This window comes from Parasteatoda tepidariorum, chromosome 12 (assembly GCF_982258835.1).
Source record: "Parasteatoda tepidariorum strain Cologne lab strain chromosome 12, Ptep-v5.0, whole genome shotgun sequence".
NCBI lineage: Eukaryota > Metazoa > Arthropoda > Arachnida > Araneae > Theridiidae > Parasteatoda > Parasteatoda tepidariorum.
The window spans coordinates 17,658,410-17,680,111 of NC_141766.1; the positions used below are offsets into that span (position 1 = coordinate 17,658,410).

The 21,702-nt window shown below is 30.8% G+C and overlaps 1 protein-coding gene across 26 annotated transcripts in view; it reads left to right on the forward strand.

The window, feature by feature from the left end:
- Positions 1-21,702, forward strand: part of LOC107443630 (uncharacterized) — a 143,060-nt gene that overhangs the window by 38,645 nt on the left and 82,713 nt on the right. For 25 of the 26 annotated variants that reach the window (XM_087155901.1, XM_087155900.1, XM_087155910.1 and 22 more), the window contains 8 exons: positions 8,703-8,735; positions 10,262-10,294; positions 10,448-10,489; positions 10,837-10,914; positions 15,495-15,527; positions 16,648-16,680; positions 18,458-18,490; positions 18,650-18,700. In XM_087155901.1, the coding sequence (XP_087012027.1) occupies positions 8,703-8,735; positions 10,262-10,294; positions 10,448-10,489; positions 10,837-10,914; positions 15,495-15,527; positions 16,648-16,680; positions 18,458-18,490; positions 18,650-18,700 (336 nt within the window). The remainder of the gene's footprint in view (positions 1-8,702; positions 8,736-10,261; positions 10,295-10,447; positions 10,490-10,836; positions 10,915-15,494; positions 15,528-16,647; positions 16,681-18,457; positions 18,491-18,649; positions 18,701-21,702) is intronic. The other variant, XM_087155907.1, reaches the window with a different exon arrangement.

Below are 21,702 nucleotides of genomic sequence, written 5' to 3' on the forward strand. Positions count from 1 at the left end.
TCGGAGCTGATTGAGAGATAAATGAAGGTTTTCATTTTAGGTACGTATATCTGTGGTAGTCTGCAAAGACTGTTCTAATTCAGAGAGAATTATTTTAACTATTTGAAGTATTTTTTTAAAGTAAAAATTTATACAAAAGCAGATGATAATGTTTCTATTTTAAATACTTGATTACTTGCTTGTAATGAAAATAATTTGTATTCCGTTGAATAAAATGAAAGTTGACTCAGGCATTTTTTTCCTTTGAAATAATAAAAATATGTCTGTCTTGCAATCAAAATCCTCAAATAATCGGAGCTGATTGAGAGATAAATGAAGGTTTTCATTTTAGGTACCTATATCTGTGGTAGTCTGCAAAGACTGTTCTAATTCAGAGAGAATTATTTTAACTATTTGAAGTATTTTTTTAAAGTAAAAATTTATACAAAAGCAGATGATAATGTTTCTATTTTAAATACTTGATTACTTGCTTGTAATGAAAATAATTTGTATTCCGTTGAATAAAATGAAAGTTGACTCAGGCAATGCCCTAACAATTGCTGGATTTTCTTGTCGTGATAATTAAGATAATTTTTTGGATAAAACTAAAAAATCAAAAATTCTAAGAGAAGGAGTATGAACTAAGAAATCTAAAATAAAAATCAGCAATAACTTTCAAAGTAGGAAATAATGAAGTTTGAAAAGATGGAACAGTGTGGAATGCCACACACTTAGATACAAAGAATGTAGGAAGAAAAATAAAAGCATAATATTTGGAAGAAAGTTGGGAAACCATACCACATGCTACACACAATCTTATGGATGATAGTCTATTAAATACCTGAATCCTCTTCATAGATTATTGGTTATCAAAACATACAAGAAAAATATTCTAAAAAATGAAGCTCATTAACAAATTCGTAAAATTCGATGGATCATGACATTAGAAGAAACTGATGCTTTTATATCATTTTTATATGCACGATGTTGCATCAGTTTTAAGTGACATGGTTATAATAAAATTCTGTGGTAAAAGGAAATTTCATGTTTCAAAATAAATGACCCTCATCCATATTTTGTTAGGAGGAATTGAATACAAACAGAAACATTTGGAATACAAGTTGTACGTGAGTGATGTTACAAAGAGTTCTCATTCTTTGTACTTTCAATGTTCTTGATCAAGAGAAGATTTGCTTAGAAAGTTATCAAATGGCAACAGGTTTTGACACAGGATTGGATAATAATGGAATTTGCCAATCAGATAAAGAATATTCTTTTATTTTTCTTCCTGCAATTCATTTGCTTATTGGTGCTGGCATAACAGACAAGATCATGGCTGGAAAAATCCTTAACTTTACTTCTGGGCTAACAGACATAGAAACATTAGGGTGGACACTTTTGGGAAAATCATCTGACAGTTCTAAATCTCGTAGCAGTGCCTTGATGGTGACAAGTTTACTTTTTAATGGCATTAGTGATCTATAGAAGTTAGAAACCATAGGAACTACACCAAACTGAATAAAAAAAGATGACTAAAATACATCATGATACTATTGAATGCTTTAAAAGAACTCTTAACAATCAATGAAGGAAGCAGATACGAGGTCCCCCTGCCCTGGGTGTTGGAGTTGTCCAAGTTACCTGATTACAAAAAAACGGCAGAAAAGTATCTGAATACTTTTTAAAGCTTAAAGAAACAGGTGGGCTTGAAGAATACACAGATGTCTTCAATAAAGGGAGTGATGTGTTGGAGTTGTCCAAGTTACCTGATTACAAAAAAAAAAAAAAAAAAAACGGCAGAAAAGTATTTGAATACTTTTTAAAGCTTAAAGAAACAGGTGGGCTTGAAGAATACACAGATGTCTTCAATAAAGGGAGTGATGGAAGCATCATTGAGGAAATCAAAGATAAGAAAGAATTAAACATGCATCATCTGCCTCACTGAGTGCTGGTTAGGGAGAATAGCACAACCACTAAAGTTAGACCTGTAGTTGATACTGTAGCACATCTGAAGAGTATGCTGTCTCTGGAGAGTGGATTTATTTTTCACTCTGAGTTATGCATATATGTGTAGGCGTTAGCCTTGAACGTTCAGATGGCTTAATGATTTTAGAGAATGAAGAGCTCCCAGAGTTTTGTCTGTTATTTTGATTGTCCATGTATCTTTGTATCTGTGTCTTTCTTATTAAATGTGTTTGTGAACATTTGGTACTTGTTTTCCTTTTGTATGGATCTGCTATGAAAACATCGGGTGGATTTTTACTGATTAAGATAAATTTGGAACTGGTTGCACACAACAAAGTTTTAGTGGTGCCCAACGTGGGGTCCGATATAGCAGTTTTTTTTATAATGGTAACAAACATGGAATTACCCCAATTAAAAGTTCTTTGAAAGAGTTAGCGCACTTTCTTCACAATTTGTGCAAAAAAAATTGGATAATGAACTGAATAAGGAGATACAAGATATGAAAGCCATCTCAGTTTCAGAAATGCGGCTGAAAGACAAATTTTCTTGTTTGGAAGAAAGTCAAATAAATATTTTTGAGGCCCTTTTGTAGTGAAATGAATAAGAATATGAAGATTTCAAAGCCGCAGAAACCTATAGAGATAGGTTCTTAGAACTGTGCTCTTGATCTGAAAAAACTTCAAGATTCCTCAGCCAATGGATGTACCCGAAAGAAGAAAATTTAAATTGCCTGTAATTGAACTTAAGAAATTTGTGGCGAAGCAAAAGACTACTTGATATTTTGGTCTCAATTTTCAAAAATTCATGAGGGTAAAACGTTATCCGACGATGATAAATTTTACAATCTAATAAATCTATAATACCCAATTCCAAAGCTACTACAGTTATCGAATCTTTTCCTGCAACTGCTGCAAAATATCTGAAAGCAATTGAACAGTTGAAAAATAGATTTGGGTGAGAGGAATTACTCGTACAGATTTATGTGAGAGACCTACTGTCACTAGTGATGTAAAAAGCTGTTGCTGGAAGGATTAAAGCAGACCTCCCCTCCCTTTACGATGAAATCGAAGGAAAGCTGAGAGTCCTCGAAAGCTTAGGTAGAACGGAGGAAAAGTATGGTGACTTTTTGAGCCCTCTTATTGAATCTTGTTTACCCGAAGACCTCCTTATTGCTTATGAAGGTAGTAGGAACATTAGAGACCCTGAAGGTGATGAAAGAAATTTGAAACATTTAATGGATTTTCTGAAACAAGATGTAAGTGAAGAGATGATAATCCTAGAAAAAACGGAGTTTTCATATCATTATAACTATCGAAAAAAAGCTTACGCATGTGAAAAGGTACATAGTGATAAATTAAATGTTTCGGATAATACAACTGCTTTGAGCTTGGTAAGTAGCAGTTATCCGGAAAAAGAAGGTATGAAATTTCTAAATTGCATTTATGTGAAAAGAAGCATCCCACTAGAAAATGTTTTCATGCTAGAAATATGAGTATAGAAAATAAAATAAAAATTTTAATTAGGAAAGGGGCATGCTTCTCATGTTTTCGTTTGGGACTTACTTCTAGATTTTGTAAAGTAAAAAATGTATGCATGAAATGTACCAAAAGTCATCATACTTTTATGTATCGTAATAATTCTGATGAATGTGATAAAAAAGAAAATGAAATTGTTGAATCTAATACATTAGCTAATAATTATAAAAATGTAAATATTTTTTTGATGACAGTAACTGTTAATATAAAATTTAAAAATAAAGAATTAATAACTTGATCTTTGATGGATTCTGCTTCTCAACATTCCTATGTCAGTGATAGCATTGCTAAACAACTAGATTTTAAAGTGAAACAAAAGATATAAATGAGTCACAGGCTATTTGGGGGGAGAAAAACGGAAATGAAAATGCATAATGTTTATGATTCGAAGATATGTGATTTAGATGAAAAGTACTCATTTGAATTAGAAACATTTTCTGAAGAAAAGATTTGTGGCTTCTTGCCTAAAATTAATGATACCTCATTAATTCGGGAATTAAAAAATAGGGGAATAGTTTTATCCGATAATAAATTTTGCGTTAATGAGATCAGTTTGCTATTTGGAGCAAAAATCATTGGCGCTTTGTTAACTCATTAACTAGTCGAATTGAAACCTAATTTATAATTGTTTGAGATGCTTTTTGGATATCTTGTGAGCGGGCAGTGAGTCAGCGAATATCAATGAAAATGATACTGTATCAATGAAATGTGGAAGACTTGTTAATTAGTGATTTATGGTCTTTGGAATCTATTGGTATTTTAGACCCCATTGAGAATGAGAAAAAAAGTTCTAGGGTCTTGGAAGAGTTTAAAAATAGCATAAAAATTCTTCCAGGCGGTAGATACGAACTTTATTTGTCATTTAAATCAACAATAACGGAATTGCCGACAAATAAAGAATTATCTTCAAGGCGTCACAGAAAAATGTGCAAATGTGCCATAGATAAATTATATCTTGAGGATTATAAAGCTGTTTTGAAAGAATGAGAAAACTTAGGTATAATTGAAAGAGTTACTAATAATTTTGATACTAGTTATTTTTTCCCCACCAGCCAGTAATTAAAAATAATTCTTTGACAATGAAAATTAGACCCGTGTTCGACGCTTTAGCCTGAGAAAAAGGAAAATGTTCATTGAATGATCATTAAAGGAACAAATTTGTTAGAAATTATACCTGATATAATTGATAGATGAAGAAGTTTTCCTATTGGTTTGTCAGCGGATATTGAGAAAGCGTTTTTAATGTTAGGGATAGCGTCTGAACACAGAGATTTTTCTTTCCGTCTGAAGAAGAAGAAATAATTTATAGACACTGCAGATTTGTTTTGGGTGTAACTTCGAGTCCATTTATATTAGCGGCATCGATTTCCCATCTTCTTGATTATGTAGGACCAGAGTATGAGTGTTTAGCTCAGAAATTAAGGCAGTCTTTTTACTTGACAATTGTGTGTCGGGTGTTCATTCTGAAGAGTAATTAAAGAATTTTGTAAAATATGCTAAAAATATTTTTGCTAAAAGATGTTTCAATTTAAAGGAATCGGGAGAGTAATGTTGATTGCGAATTTGTTTCCAAATGCACAGGCGTTACTAAGGTCTTAGGTATTTTGTGGGATCTGGACAAATATACACTAAGATGTAATATTAATTTAGATACGAAAATTAAGGAAGCATACGCCAAACAATATATCTTAGCAACTGTTCAGAGAATTTTCGATCCTTTTAGCCTAATAAGTCCTGTAACTTTACCTCCCAAAATTTTATTACAGGAAGCGTGGAATTTGAACTTAAATTAGGATACCCCTTTACCCGAGAATATTGGCAGAAAGTTCAAAAAATGGTTTGATGAAATACATACATTAAAGGGAGTAGAATTACCACATTATGTTGAAATAAACAATTCAACTGAGATGCACGTTTTTGTTGATGCGTGTAAAGAAGCATACTCGATGTGTAATTTTTTTAGATTGGAAACACCTACTGGAGTAAAGGTTCAATTGATTATGGCAAAATCTAGAGTTGCGCCGTTAAAAACTGTTACAATCCCCAGATTAAAATTAATGGCCTGCCGCAGTGGAATACGATTAGTGCATTCGGTAAGAATAGCTATGAACATTTCAGGTATTAAGACCACCTTTTAGAGTGATTCCATGGTGGCGTTATACTGGATTAAAGAGCTCAGGAACTGGACAATTTTTGTGTCAAGCAGAGTGAGAGAGATAAAGAGTCTTTTTCCGAATAATGAATGGCGTCGTTTATCAGGTAAAATTAATCCAGCATATTTAATTTCACGCGGGTGCACTCCAACACAATTAATGAAATCCCGATGGTGTTAGGGCCCAATATGGTTGATTGGCCTCTCACTGAATTAATTTGTACTGAATTGCCTGAAATATTAACTGAGAAAAGAAAGGTTACTTTATGTAACATAACTTTGTCAGAACAAGCAATACCTTGGTATGCTGTCAAATTTTCGAGTTTTCATAAAATTATTTGATTAGCTGCATGGGTACTAAGATTCATTAACAAAAGCGGAATGCTGGTTATTGAAAGACAAACAGGGGAATTGTCTATTACTGAGATAGAGAATGCTGAGATTCTTTTAACCCCATTAGTGCAATCCAAATTTTTGAAGATGTTAGATCAATTCCCAATTTATGTGCCTTTAAAGGTGAGAGGGATATTTTTCATGTCAGGACTAGAATCACAGAACAAATTGATAAACCATTTTTCTTATCTCCTATTCTTCCTGATAAGTGTATATTGACTCAAAGACTCGTTGAACATTTTCACCGGAAAAACCATCATGCAGAAAGTCAAATACTACTCAGCAAACTTCGAAAAAGGTTTGGATTTTAAGAGGGCTAAAAACAGTGAGAAGTATCATAAACCATTGTGTTAAATGCCAATGATTTAAGGCTAAATATTTCAGTGCTGAGTCTGTAGCTTTACTTCGTGATCTAATAGGATGTTCAGAAAATTTTTAAATTGTGGGAATTGATCTGGCAGGCCCACTTTACATAAAGCGAGGTGATAAAGTTTGGATTGTGCTTTCTACTTGCTCTCTTTTTAGAGTTATTCATCTTAAGACTGTTAATTCCTTAACAACAGATTGTTTTTTGTTATCTTTCAGACATTTTATAACAAGAAGGGGAAGACCCAAAATATTCAAATAATGGGACTAACTTTAGCGGGGCATTTAATTTTTTTATGTGAAATTGATTGGAACAAAATAGTTAAAGATACAGAGATGTATAGAATTTCTTGGAAATTTATCCCTCCTACCGCTGCCTGGTGGGGTGGTTGGTAGAGGAGGCTAGTTTGAGCTGTGAAGGATCTTCTTCAGAAAACACTAGGGAAAGCCATACTTACGTATGAAGAAGTGATAACAATTTTATATGAATGTGAGACAATTGTAAATTCATGTCCTCTAACTTATTTATCAGAAGATATGGAGGACTTGACCCCCTTAACACCTATGTTGTTTTTATCGGATAGAAATAATTTTGAAGTATCCAATATAGATGCACTTGAATCTCAAAATTTTCATAAAAGAGTAAAATTCATGTTAAGTTAAAAGAGAAACTTTTAGCATGATTTAGAAATGAATATTTCGGGTTACTAATTCAAAAACAGCACGAAGATCCTTGTAATCGTATGGTTAGGATGGGCGAAATAGTCTTAATCGGAGATGATGTTAAAAAACTGCAAAACTGGCCTTTGGCCAAAGTAGTTGATTTAATTCCTAAGAAAGATGGAAAAGTGAGAGCGGCCAATATGTCACATACAAAAAATTTATCCATTAGAACTTTGATCCTGCGAAGGCTCCAGTGTTAACTACTGAGCCACCACCTGTACCACAACAGCCAGCAACATCACCTAAACTAAAAAGAACTCGTTATGGGCAATCTATAAAAGTGCCAAATATTTTGAGTTGCTGTTCAGCATCTCAAAAGGGAGAAGTGTGTGGAGAGTGGATTTATTTTTTACTCTGAGTTATGCATACATGTGTAAGCGTTAGCCTTGAATGGGCAGATGGCTTTATGATTTTAGAGAGTAAAGAGCTCTCAGAGTTTTGTCTGTTATTTTGATTGTCCATGTATCTTTGTATCTGCGTCTTCCTTATTAAATGTGTTTGTGAACATTTGGTACTTGTTTTCCTTTGTACGGATCTGCCATGAAAGTAGATAGCTGTAGATGTTTACACATTAAGATAAATTTGAAATAGGCCGCTCCCAGCACTGTCACTGAATGCATGTCTGGAAGCAGGTCCTAATTTGAGTGAGATTGTCCCTTTACTGAATCTTTTTAGAAAATGTATAATTGGAGTAACGTCAGATATTTAGAAAGCATTTATCCAGATTGATATAAGAGAAAAGAACAAGAATTATCTGAGGTTTCTTATGGAAAACCCATGAAAACCAAATGAAGATTTACAGGCATCATAAAGTGGTGTTTGGAATCATCTGCTGTCAGTTCCTTTTGGCAGCCTTTCGGACCACCACACTGAAAATTCTCTTGAAATTCTCTCTGATACTGCACAAATTCTGAGGAAGTCATTCTATGTAGACAATTGTGTCTGTAGTTAAAACATTGATGAAGCTAATAAATTTATATTTGAATAAAACATTTTGATGTCCTCAGGGAAGTTCAATCTTTCAGATTGGCAATCCAATGCTGAGCTAAAATTCCTGAATAGTTCTGAGAACCGAATTGTGCCTCCCATAGGTTTGAATTGTAATATACAAGATGATACTCTTATCTTGTAGCATTAATTACACAATGGATGAGGATCTGATTCTTAGAAAAGTCAATGACACTTTGTCACTTCTTAGCACGATGTATATTTGACCCACTTGACATCTCTTCTCCTATGATCATCCTTCCAAACTTGGAACCTAGGATAAAAATGGGATGATATTTTCTCCGAAGATTTTTTTAGCGAATTTTTAAATTGGCTGAAAAAAATTACTTACATTCAAATTTTACTATGCTTCCTGACATGATGAAGGTTTAGGTTCTTTTTGGTTCATTTGACAAAAAGAAGGTTAAGTAATATTTTAAGCTCCAAATTAAAAGTAATTAAATTGTTAAAAAGTATTTATTAGCGATATTGATTAATATTTTGATTAAGAATACTAAAAAAATTCCCGTTATGAATATGTGAACTTGATTAAAAAGTTCAATTACTCAAGATCTTATTTTGCTTTTATATTGTGTTTTCAGGACAAAAGTGTCCATTGGTCAGCTGACACACAGGTAAATATGTGACATTTAGTTTTTACTTTTTGTCTGCTTATTCTTGGAGATTTAATGTTTTCTTTTAAATTTTTCTATGCTTGGAGACATGATTAAGTTATATGTTCGTTTTGGGTCATTTGAAAAAAAAGTTGAATAATATTTTAAGCTCCAAATTAAAAGTTATTTTAACCATTAAAATGTATTTCGCAGATTGTGATTAATATTTTGATTTAGAATACTAAAAAAATTCTTCTTTTAATAAATATGTGAACATAAAAAAGTCTAATAACTAAAGATCTTGAATACTAATATTTATTACGTTACAATTCCACTTAACTAACAAATAAGCATTTAATATTTAAATATTTTTTTAGTAGTTCATGTATGTAAAAGACAGTTGACCTCTTTGGTTGTTAGTGTATATAAAAATGTCATAATTCAACATTATTTACATTAATGTCATTATTTAGCAGTGTACAATTTGTAACATTAATATCAATTAATTGTTCTGAATTAAGCATTGAAAAAAAAACATAAGCAAAGGATGTTTTCTTCTGTATGCTATCAATAATCTAAGTTACTAAGAAAATATAGGCTATGTCGTAAAAAGTTGGTTCCTAAAATTTTAAGTTAAAATTATTTTTATTGCATGATTGCAGTGTTTTTAAAAAATTTCATATTTTTTAAATTTTTAATGTACAGATAACCATTTGAAAAAAGTAAGGTGTCAAAAACCATGTCAATATCTTCATTTATGCCCCTAAATAAATCAGTGGCACCTGCTTTTGTACCGAATAAGTTCTGCTAAGTGGTACATATATATGCATATAATCCTATTAATTGAAAAAGCCTCTCCTGAAAAATATTCTTTGGCTGTGCTTGATAAGCTATTTATATTATCTAATGATTTTTGTTCTTTAATTAGGATTTTCAGAAGTGGTAATAAGTTGTGTAAATTTTATTTAAAATTCATATGAATAAGAATTGTGTAAACTCATTTATCACTGCAAGCATTTGACATGAAAAATGCACCTGGCCTTCCAGTTATAAATTAATTTTGTAAAAGGCAGAATTAGTATTTCAAATTAAAGTAAATTTTAAATTCAGATAATTTTTTAATTTGTTTTATGATTATGCTGCATATCTGCAACAAGTAAATCCTTTATATTTTGTGGAAAATGTTTGATGTTTTTTCAACAACATTGCCATCATCAATGTTTGTAAAATACCTAGAATTCATGATTAACAATGCTATTTCATATTACACTAACCATTTTTTAGTGGTTAGGTCTTTACAAAAATTATTTTTTTTTAATACTTTTAAAAAGTAATATTTTGATGCATGTATTGTTGCTCAAGAAATTTATTTTTTTTAAACTTTAGCAGAGTAAGATTTATACTAAAAGTTTTTTTTTGAATAGTTTTTAATGAAAGTGACCCATTTTGTTTACTAACGTATATATTTTTTATTCTGCTTTTATAATGGATAATTCAAACTTCTTGATATTGCTTTAATAAAACATTAAATTTATTGTGTTTCTTAGGATAAAATTGGCCTTCTCTCAAGAAAAAAACTGGTAATTATTTTGAATTATTTTCTTTCTTTTTTGTGTATAATAGGATGATAGTGTATTTAATTATTCAGTTTTCTATTCTTCATGTGACATTAATTGGTTTATGTTAGTAATCAAAAAGATTAGGTTATTTACTTTTTCCAAAATTTATTTCAGAAAAGCAAAAGCAAAAGTTCTGACTCTTCATCTAAGAAACAGGTATTTTTGTAAACTTTTGGTTTACTTTTTTTAATGTTTATTTAAAATTTAATTATTTTTTTCTTCAAATTTTAGCAAATTTGATTCTTTAATTTTGCCATTTCTTGGCATTTCTAAATTTTAACACTATAACTTAGTAGAGTATCAATTTGACCCAAATGATGCTCTCCATTTTTTGAGCATAGTAGTTTATTTGATTATTTAGTTTTCTATGCTTTATATGACATTAATTTTTTATGTTGGCAATCAAAAGGATAAAGTCATTTACTTTTTCTATAATTTATTTTCTTTTCAGCTTAAGAGTTTTATAAGATTAGGTTATTTACTTTCTCTAAAATTCATTTCAGAAAAGAAAAAGCAAAAGCTCATTGAGACCAGGATACAATATCGGCGTCTGGAGTTCTGATTCTCCAGATAAGAAACAGGTATTTTTTGTTAAATTTTTTTAATGTTTATTTAAAATGTGATTATTTTTGCAAATTTGATTATTTCACTTTTGGCATTTATTTAGCGTTTCTTAATTTTAACACTGTAACTTAGGTAACTATCAATTTGACCCAAATAAAATTTTAATTAATCAACACAAGAAAAGTATTTCAAAAAAATCCTTTTCTAACTTTTCATAATTCAAGTATGCAACAACTTGCAGGATTTGAATTTGCAAACATAATTAAATGAGGTATTATTGACACGTTTTATTGGAACTGTAATACAAGTTGACCCTTAAATAAATATAATGCATTAATGACGAACCATAAATCCTTTTATTCTTTGAAATAATAAAAATAAGTCTATCTTGCAATCAAAATCGATCCTCAAATAATCGGAACTGATTGAGAGATTAATGAAGGTTTTAATTTTAGGTATGTTTATCTGTGTTGGAGTGCAAAGACCGTTTAAATTCAGAGAGAATTATTTTTAATATCTGAAGTATTTTTTTAAAGTAAAAAATGATACAGAAGCAGATGATAATGTTTCTGTTTTAGATACTTGATTGATTACTTGCTTCTAATGAAAATAATTTGTATTTCGCTGCATAAAATGAAAGTTGACTCAGGCAGTGCCCTGACAATTGCTGGATTTTCTTGTCATGATAATGATGATTTTTTGGATAAAAATGAAAAAAAATCAAAAATTCTAAGAGAAGGAATTGAAACTACGAAATCTAAAATAGAAATTAGCAATTACTTTCAAAGTTGGAAATAAGGAAGTTTTAAAAGTTGGAATATTGTGGAATGTCACACAAATAGATACAAACAATAAAGGAAGGAAATCAAAGCATATTATTTGATGGACGTTGGTGTCCCACACCACATGCTACACGCAATCTTAGGAATGATAGTCTTTTAAATACCTGTATCCTCTTCATAGATAAATGGTTATCAAAACATACAAGAAAAATCGTCTAAAAATAAAGCTCATTAGCAAATTTATAAAATTCAATGGATCATAACATTAGAAGAAACTGATGCTTTTAAATCAATTTTGTATGCACTTTGTGTAACATGTGTTTTAACTGTATAGAATTAACTGTGATTGTAACTGGGACGTGATTGATGCTTTGATCTTTTGGATTGCTTGGAGGAGGTCATAGTTCATGTTCAGTACTTGTTCTGTTCAGGTTCAGGTCTAGTATGTTGCTGTCTAATTTATAATGGTTAATAAATATTTCTTAAATGAAACTTTAAGCTTTTCATTTCAGAGAGTAAATAAAGAAGCATGTTGTAGCATCAGTTTTAAATGACATGGTTATAATAAAATTCTGTGGTAAAAGGAAATCTCATGTTTTGAAATAAACGACCCTCATCCATATTTTGTTAGTTGGAATTGAAAACAGAAACATTTAGAACACAAGTTGTACGTGAGTGATGCTACAAAGAGTTATCATTCTTTGTACTTTCAATGTTCTTGATCAAGAGAAGATTTGCTTAGATATTTATCAAATGGTAACAGGTTTTGACTTGGGAATTAGATAATAATGGAATTTGCCGATCAGATAAGAGTGTTCTTTTTTTGTTTTTCAACAATTCATTTGCTTATTGGTGCTGACATTACAAAAAAGATCATGATTGGAAGCATCCTTAGCTTCACTTCTGGACTAACAGGCATAGAAACATTAAGGTGGATACTTTTGGAAAAATCACCTAACAGTTCTAAATCTGGTAGCAGTGCCTTGATGGTGACAAGTTTATTTTTGAATGACATTAGTGCTCTGTAGAAGTTAGAAACCATGGGAACTTCAAACCAAACTGAACAAGAAAAGAAGTCTGAAATACATCTTGATACTGTTGAATGCTTTTAAAGAACTTTTAACAATCAATGAAGGAAGCAGATACAAGGGTGTTGGAGTGGTCCAGGCTACCTGATTACTGAAAAATGGCAGAAAAGTATCTGAATACTGTTTAAATCTTAAAGAAACAGTTAGGCTTGAAAAATACACAGATGTCATCAATAAATGGAGTGGTGAAGGCATCATTGAGGAAATCAAAGATAAGAAAGAATTAATCACGCATTATCTCCCTCTCTGACTTGCCGTTCAGGGCACAATCACTATAGTTAGACCAGTAGTTGATACTTTAGCACATTTGAAGAGTACGCCGTCACTGAATCTTTTTAGGAAATGTATAATTGGAGTAACATTAGACATTTAGAAAGCATTTTTCCAGATTAAAATCAAAGAAAAGGACTGGAATTATCTGAGGTTTTTTTATGGAAAACCCATGAAAACAAAATGATGATTTACAGGCATCATAAAGTGGTGTTTGGAATCATCTGCTGTCCGTTCCTTTTGGCAGCACTTCAGACCACCACACTGAAAACTCTCCTGATGTTCTCTCTTATACTGCACAAATTCTGGAGAATTCATACTATGTAGACAATTGTATCTGTAGGAAGAAGAACATTGATGAAGCTAATAAATTTATATTTGAATAAAAAATTCTGATGACCTCAGGGAAGTTCAATCTTGCAGATTGGTAATCCAATGCTGATCTAAAATTTCTGAGAATGGTTCTGAGAGCAGAAAATGTCTCCATTAGGCTTGAATTGTAATATGCAAAACGATACTCTTATCATGCAGTGTTAATTAGTCAATGGAGGAGGATCTGATTTCTAGAAAAGTCAATGACACTCTGTTACTCTCTTAGTCTAAAGTATATTTGACCCACTTGGCATCTCTTCTCCTGTGATCATTCTTCCAAAGTTTTTACTTTAAAAAACTTGGAAACTAGAAAAAAATGGAATGATTTTTTTCTGACGATTTTTATAGGAGATATTTAAATTGGCTTGTCGAAGACAAAGTGCCTCAATCGATAAAACTCGGTCAAAGTGATGAAGAAACTGTCAGTTTTCATGTGTTCTGTGATGCAAGTGCAAAAGCATATCCTTCTTGTATATTTCTGCTAGTAGAATTACAGCAAGAAGTTACAGTTAGATTTGTGCGGTCTCTAGCCAGAGTCTCGCCTTTGAAAAACATAACAATTCCATGTCTTGAACTGCTGGCGTATTGTATGAGACCTAGACGGGGAACAAGTATAATTGAAGATCTTAAACTGGAATATTTAAAAGGATATGTTTCTGGTAAGTTAAATCTAGCGGACCTTTCTTTCATAGGATGTACAACTAGGAAAAAAATTCATATTCATCCAACTCAAATGGGAACTTCATGGGTTTATGACGCATAAAAAACTTGACTTTAGTACAGGAAGGTAGCAAATTAGGATCTGATAAATGCTGAGAAGAGAAAACTGTGTTTTCAATTCGCAATTATGCTGAAAAAGCTGCTCTAAAATTTGCTTGGACTCGTCGGTTTTGCAACAATTGTGTTAAGATCAATGCCAATGAAAAACCGTTTACACCGTAAAATTTCCTAAAAGATTGAACTTAAGAGAAGGGATAACCTGGTTGGTGGTCCACTTGTCCATGTCCTAGATGTTGTGGGTTCGATTCTTGTCAGCCGAAGACTCTCCGTGTAGTAAATGGTGACTGATGCACGTTAAATCTCTCCAGTCCCCCATGTTCCCATAGCAAATCAATATCTCTGGAGTTACTGATCCAGGAGTTTCTTTGTCTTCTGGTCTGGTTCAAAACTACAAGGCTACGGAGTTGAACAATTGTAGTTGTAAACCCAAAAATTGGGTCGGCTTTTCAACGACGGTTATAAAATAAAATAAAACGATTGAACTTGTAATTTGATTAATACAAAATTTTGAGTTTTATTTGTGTGAAAAACTGAAATGGTGGGAGCGTCACATCAGTTTAAGATGATGTCATGATTGTAAAGATTGTTCTATTTTACTTTTAAAAAGAAAACAATTCAACAACCCTCAATGGTAAGAGTTTAAATTCATGCAAATAAAGGACTAGTTGATAAAATTTGCAGTTCTGATAATTTTTATTTTTAAAAGTGATCTTGTATAATTAAATGATTGTTTTGAACCATCAGTAAAAGTCTCTGATTTTTTCATATTGTATGTGAGACATGTGATGTACATTGTGCAAAAGTGCTTGAGCTGGATATTTTGTGGTCAATGAACTGGGGACTACCATTTTTCTGAAATACAATGCCAAGATACAAATTTTGAGAAATAATGAGATTCCTTCACTTGTGATATCAAATCAACAAGATCAGATTGTCTACAGCCAGAAGGATTTTCCCTTGCATCTGATATTCAGAACTCTGTCTCGGAAAAGATCACGATGTAAATTCAACATTTCTCTCCTTCTTAAAATTTTTTTCCGCGTATTTTTGGTAATGTAATGTATTTTTTTCTATGCTTTGAGCCATGATTAAATTTTAGGTCCTTTTTGGTTCATTTGAAAAAAAAAAGTTCAATAATATTTTGATCTCCAAATTAAAAGTAGTTTAATTAAGAAACATTAAAAAGTATTTCACAGATATCTTGGTCAAGAATACTAAAAATATTCATCTTGTCTAAATATGTGAACATAATTAAAAAAGTTCAATTATTAAAGATCGTATATTGCTTTTATATTGTGTTTTCAGGGCAAAACTGTCCATCGGTCAGCTGAAACACAGGTAAATATGTGTGAACTAATTTTTGCTTTTTTTCTGCATGTTCTTGGCAATTTAATATTTTTTTTTCTTTTAAATTTTTCTGTGCTTTGTGACATGATTATGTTTTAGGTTCTTTTTGGTTCATTTGAAGAAAAAAAAGATTAAATTATATTTTAAGCTCCAAATTAAAAGTTATGAAACCATTAAAAAGTATTTCACATATATTGATTAATATGTTGAGTAGGAATAATAAAAAAATTCACTTTGTTATAAATATGTAAAAACAAAAAAGTCTAATAACTAATGATTTTGAATATGTATATTTATTACTTTACAATTCCACTTAACAAACAAATAAGCATTTTATATTTAATTATTATTTTAGAAGTTCATTTAGTAGTATGGTATGTAAAAGTTAATTTACCTCTTTAGATGTTCGTGTATTTAAGAATGTCATAATTCAACATTATTTTCATTAATGACATTATTTAGTTGAAGTCAGTAGAAGTCAAAAGACTGCAAAATAAACCTATTATATATAATAGTATTTTGGTTAAAATATTCTTAAGTAATAGATTACTTTATTATGAACAAAACAAAAAAAGAGAAATATTCTTCTGGGGCAAATTTCAGATGGGTTACAGCCTTTAATAGCTATTGTTTTGTAAATCAAAATTATGCCGAAAGAGCCATTTCTGCAAAAATATTGCCACTTATAACTTTTTAAACCTTTTCCTAATTCTAATATCATTATTTTCAAAGTCAGTATCAAAATATCTATAAGTGTACTATTTGTTTTTTTTTAGCAAATCTTTGATGGGAGAGGGGCTATTTTTTGAAATTCTGTTTGATTTGAAGGGAAACAGCGAGTTAAGCTTTTACAAAAATTATTTTTAAAAAATAATTATAAAAAGTAGATTTGTAAGCATATATTGTTATTTAAGTATGAATTTTTAATTTCTGACCATTAAACATTCAATGTTTTCTACTATCTGTTTATTTTGGAACAAATTCAGATGAAAGGCATCCATTTTGGACACTTACAATTATTTTTTCCATATTTTTTATTCTGCTTTCATACATGATAATGCAAAATATTTAATTTTACCTTAAAAATAACGCTTTTATGTTGTGTTTTTAGATCACAAGTGTTCCTGGGTCATCTAAAAAACCGGTAAATATTTGTGAACTAAGTTTTACTTTTTTGTGTGCATGTTCTTGTTATTTGAATGTATTTTTTTCTTCAAATTTTTCTATGCTTTGTGACATTATAAAGTATTGGGTTCTTTTCTGTTTATTTGAAAAAAAAAAAGGTTAAATAGTATTTTAAGCACCACCTTAAAAGTTATTAAACCATTAAAATGTATTTCACAGATATTGATTAATATGTTGATTAAGAATACTAAAAAAATTCCTTTGTTATAAATATGTGAACATTAAAAGTTTAATAACTAAAGATCTTGAATATGCTTTTTTATTACTTTACAACTCCACTTAACAAATAAATAAGCTCTTAATATTTAAATATGTTTTTAGCAGTTCATGTATGCGAAAGTTAGTTTACCTCCCTGATTGTTGGTGTGTATAAAATGTCATAATTCAACATTATTTACATTAATGTTATTATTCAGAGGTATACAATATATAACAGTTATATCAATAAATTGTTCTAAAATAAACATTGAAATAAAAAAACATGAACAAAGGATGTATTTTTTTCGATGCTATCAAAAACCTAAGTCAGTAGAAAAATATGGACTTTGTAGTAAAAAGTTGGTTCCTAAAATTTTAAGTAAAAATTAATTTATTGCACAATTGCAGCATTTTTAAAAAATTGCATATTCGTTTTTTAAATTTTTAATGTGCAGATAACTGTATGAAAAAAATAAGATATCGAAAACCATGTGGAAATCCATTGTAATATTTTTATTTATGTCCCAAATTAAATCAGTGGCACCTGCCTTTGTTCCAAGTCAGTTCTGCTAACCCGTACATATATATGTATGTAATCTTGCAAATTTAAAAACCTCTCTTAGAAAATGTTCTTTAGCTGTGCTTGATAAGCTGTTATAATATCTAACGATTTTTGCTCTTTGATTATGATTTTCAGAAGTGGTAATAAGTTATGTAATTTTTATTTAAGATTCATATGGATAAGAATTACATAAACTCATTAATGCAGGCATGTTGACATGAAATATGCATTTGGCCTTCCAATTATTATTTTGTTGTCCACCATGATTTAATTAAAAAGAAATGTTGATTTTCCATAAGGAATATATAGAAATTAAATTTGTAAAAGGCAAAATTAGCATTTTAAATTAATGTTAGTTTTAAATTTAGATAATCTTTTAATTTGTTTTATGTTTATGCTGCATATCTACATTAAGTCAATGATCTATGTTAGGTGATTTAATTAGTTCAAAAAGTTATGTAATATATGAAACATGTATGATATATAAATTGATCTAGATTTTTTGTCAGTTAAATTTTCAGGAATCAGTTTCAAAAATCGATAATATTTTAATTTGTTTCATGAATATGCAGCATATCTGCAACAATTCAATGCTTTATATTTAGTGGAAATTTTTTTCTGTCTTTTCAACAACATTGCTGTCATCAACGTTTGTAAAATACCTGGGATTAATGATTAACGACGTTATTTCATATTAAACTAACCATTTTTTTGTGATAAGGTCTTCACAAAAAATATATTTTAAAAATAATTTTAAAAAGTAAGATTTTGATACATGTATTGTTACTCAAGAAATTAATTTTTTTAAGGCTTAAACAGAGTAAGATTTATACTCAAAGTTTATTTTGGAATAGTTTTTAATGAAAGTGATCATTTTTGATTACTAACATATATACTCTTTATTCTACTTTTATAATGGATAATTCAAACTTCTTAATATTGATTTAATAAAGCATTAAATTTATTGTGTTTTTAGGATAAAATTGGCCTTCACTCAAGAAAAAAACTGGTAATTATTTTGAATTATTTTCTTTCTTTTTTGTGTATAATAGGGTGATAGTGTATTTGATTTTTCAGTTTTCTTTATACGACATTAGTTAGCTGTTTGTTAATTAGACTTATAAAGATAAAATTATTTACTTTTTCTAAAATTCATTTTTCTTTTCAGATTAAGAGTGGCAAAAGCTCTGTCTCTTCATCTAAGAAACATATATTTTTTGTAAGTTTTTTATTTAGTTTTTCTAATGTTTATATAAAATGTAATTTTTTCTTCAAATTTTAGCATATTTGATTATTCAACTTTTGGCACTTATTTAGTGTTTCTAAATTTTAACACTGTAATTTTGGAGAGTATCAATTTGACCCAAATCAAAGTTTATTTAATTACCACACGAAAAGTATAAATTACAAAAAAAGTCCTTTTATAACTTTTAATAATTAAATGTATAACAACTGGCAGAATTTGATCGTGCAGACATGCTTAAATGAGGTATTAGTAGCACGTTTAACTGGAACTGTAATACATGTTGACTCGTAAATAAATTTAATGTATTAATTACAAAATAGAAATCCTTTTTTTCTTGGAAATTATAAAAGTATGTCTGCTTGCAATCAGAATCCTCAAATAATCCGAACTGGCTGAGAGATAAATCAAGGTTTTCATTTAAGGTATGTGTATCTGTGTTGGTGTGTAATGCATTCTGGGGGAATTATTTTGACTATTTGAAGTATTTTTTTAAAATAAAAAATGATTCAGAAGCTGATGATTATGTTTCAATTTTGAGTAGCGGTTATGATTACTTGTCATGAAGACAATTTGAATTCCGCTAAATAAAATGAAAGTTAACTCCAGCAGTGCCCTAACAATTGCTGGATTTTTTTGTAAAAATAAAAAATTCTAAGAGAAAGAATACAAACTAAAAAATTCAAATAAAGACATCAGCAATAACTTTCAAAGATGGAAATAATGAAGTTTAAAAAGATTGAACAGTGTGGAATGCCTAACAATTCAATACAATGAAGGCAGGAAGAAAAATCAAAGCATAGTATTTGGAAGAAATTTGTTACAACTTCCTAATGCTATCTTATGGATGATAGTCTGTCAAATACGTGGATCCTCTTCATAGATAAAGGGTAATCAAAACATACAAAAAAATGTTGTAAAGGTGAAGCTCATTAGCAAATTTATAAAAATCAAAGGATCATAAGATTAGGAGAAACTGATGCCTTTATGCACATTTATATGCACATCGTCACATCAGTTTTGTTGTTGTGTCCAATCCTTCAGGATCTAGCTTTAGCTAGATCAGATCCATGAGACTATTTACCCTAGCAAAGTCCACCACCAGAAGTGGACTTGCATGTTCATCTTCATCTTCCTAAGCTAACCCCAAACAAACGAGGATATGTCCAGAGGAAGCCGGTAACAGATAACACTTTGTGCAAATCTGGTAGACCTTTTGGCCGGATACAAAAGTCATGCATTTCAGATGACCACTTATAAGTCTCGAGACAGCCGTTTGATATTTTCTGTCTCCCTTGAACTCCAGAGCCCCCCCTGGTCATTTCCTACTAATCCCGGGATGGGCGGGAGGGGCCAGCCAGACTTGCTTACCTTTAAATTTTACCAAAGAGAAAATCTCTTGATAGGTAAGAGCATAATCAGTGGTCGCCAACACAGAGCAGCCTCTTTTTGCTAAGATATTTGCGACTTCACTTCCAGGGATGTTAACAAGGGAGGGGAACCATTGAAAGTGGACATCCCTGCATTTTACTATAATTTTAAGCTTATTGATAATTTGAATGCTCACAAGGCCATCTACAAGACTACAATCCTGCAAGTGTTGAATGGAGCTTCGGCTATCAGTAAGGATTCATACATCACTAGAGTCTGTACTATGGAGAATGGCCTTTAATCCCTCGTCTATAGCAATTAATTCACTTCTGAGGACTGAACAGTTATCTGGGTTGCGTCTTGAAAGCCGGACAGATAGATTCTCGATAAAGATACCGCTCCCTATGTGATTCAGCTCATCCTTACTGCCATCTGTGTATATCAAAATGGCATCACTCGGAATACCATTTATGATCTCGAGAGCCATCTGTTTAAAGTATTCAGAGACATCTGAGTTTTTGTTTGTGTGGGATAGAAGTTCAGTGTGGAAGTGAACTCTAGGTAAGCCCTCAATTGGGCTGACACAAAGTCTTGTAGATGAATTCTCCTCTGATTGGGAAATGATCTTCATTTTATCAGCCAGACCAAATGGGCTATTCCTTTTTAATCTCTGGTTGTTTCTCCATTTACATAGGTATTCAGAGGTTCAATTCTGATTTTCATAACTTCTTAACTTGTTAAAGTATTTAACTAAGTTCGAGTTTCTAACTAGACCAAGAGGTGGAAGATTTGTCTCGTAAAGTACTATGTCATTTGGGCAGCTGTTTCTCAAGCCTGTTATAATGCAAGCTGCACTTAATTGCACTCTTTCTAATTAAAGGAGGTTAGATGGTGAGGCGCAGAAGTATACTGGAAACCCATACTCTAGGATAGACTTAATCAGCACAATATACGTTGTCCTGAGTGTTTTAGCATCAGCATATCAGTTTTAAATAAGTAAGATTGTAAAGATTATTCTGCGGTATAAGGAAATTTCACTTTTTGCAAGAAACTACCCTCATCTATATTTTGTTTGGTGGAATTGAAAACAAACAGAAGCATTTATAAGACAAGTTCTTTGTGAGTGATGGTAGAAAGAGTTATCATTCTTTCAATGTTCTTGATCAAGAGAAGATTTGCTTAGAATTTTATCAAATGGTATTAGAGGTTTTGACTAAGGAATTGGATGATAATAGAATTCGCTTGTCAGATAAAGAATGTTCTTTTTTTGTTTTTCTACAATTCATTTGCTTATTGGTGCAGAAAAGATCATGACAGAAAAGATCATGACAGGAAAAATCCTTAACTTCACTTCTGGACTAACAGACATAGAATTATTAGGGTTGACACTTTTGGGAAAATCACCTGACAGTTCTAAATCTCGTAGCAGTGCCTTGATAGTGGCAAGTTTACTTTTGAATGACATTTGTGATCTATAGAAGTTAGAAACCATAGGAATTTCTGACCAAACTGAATAAAAAAAGAGTATTAAAATACATTATGATACTTTAGAATGCTCTCAGAGAACTCTTATGATCAATAAAGAAGGCAGATACGAGGTCGCCTTG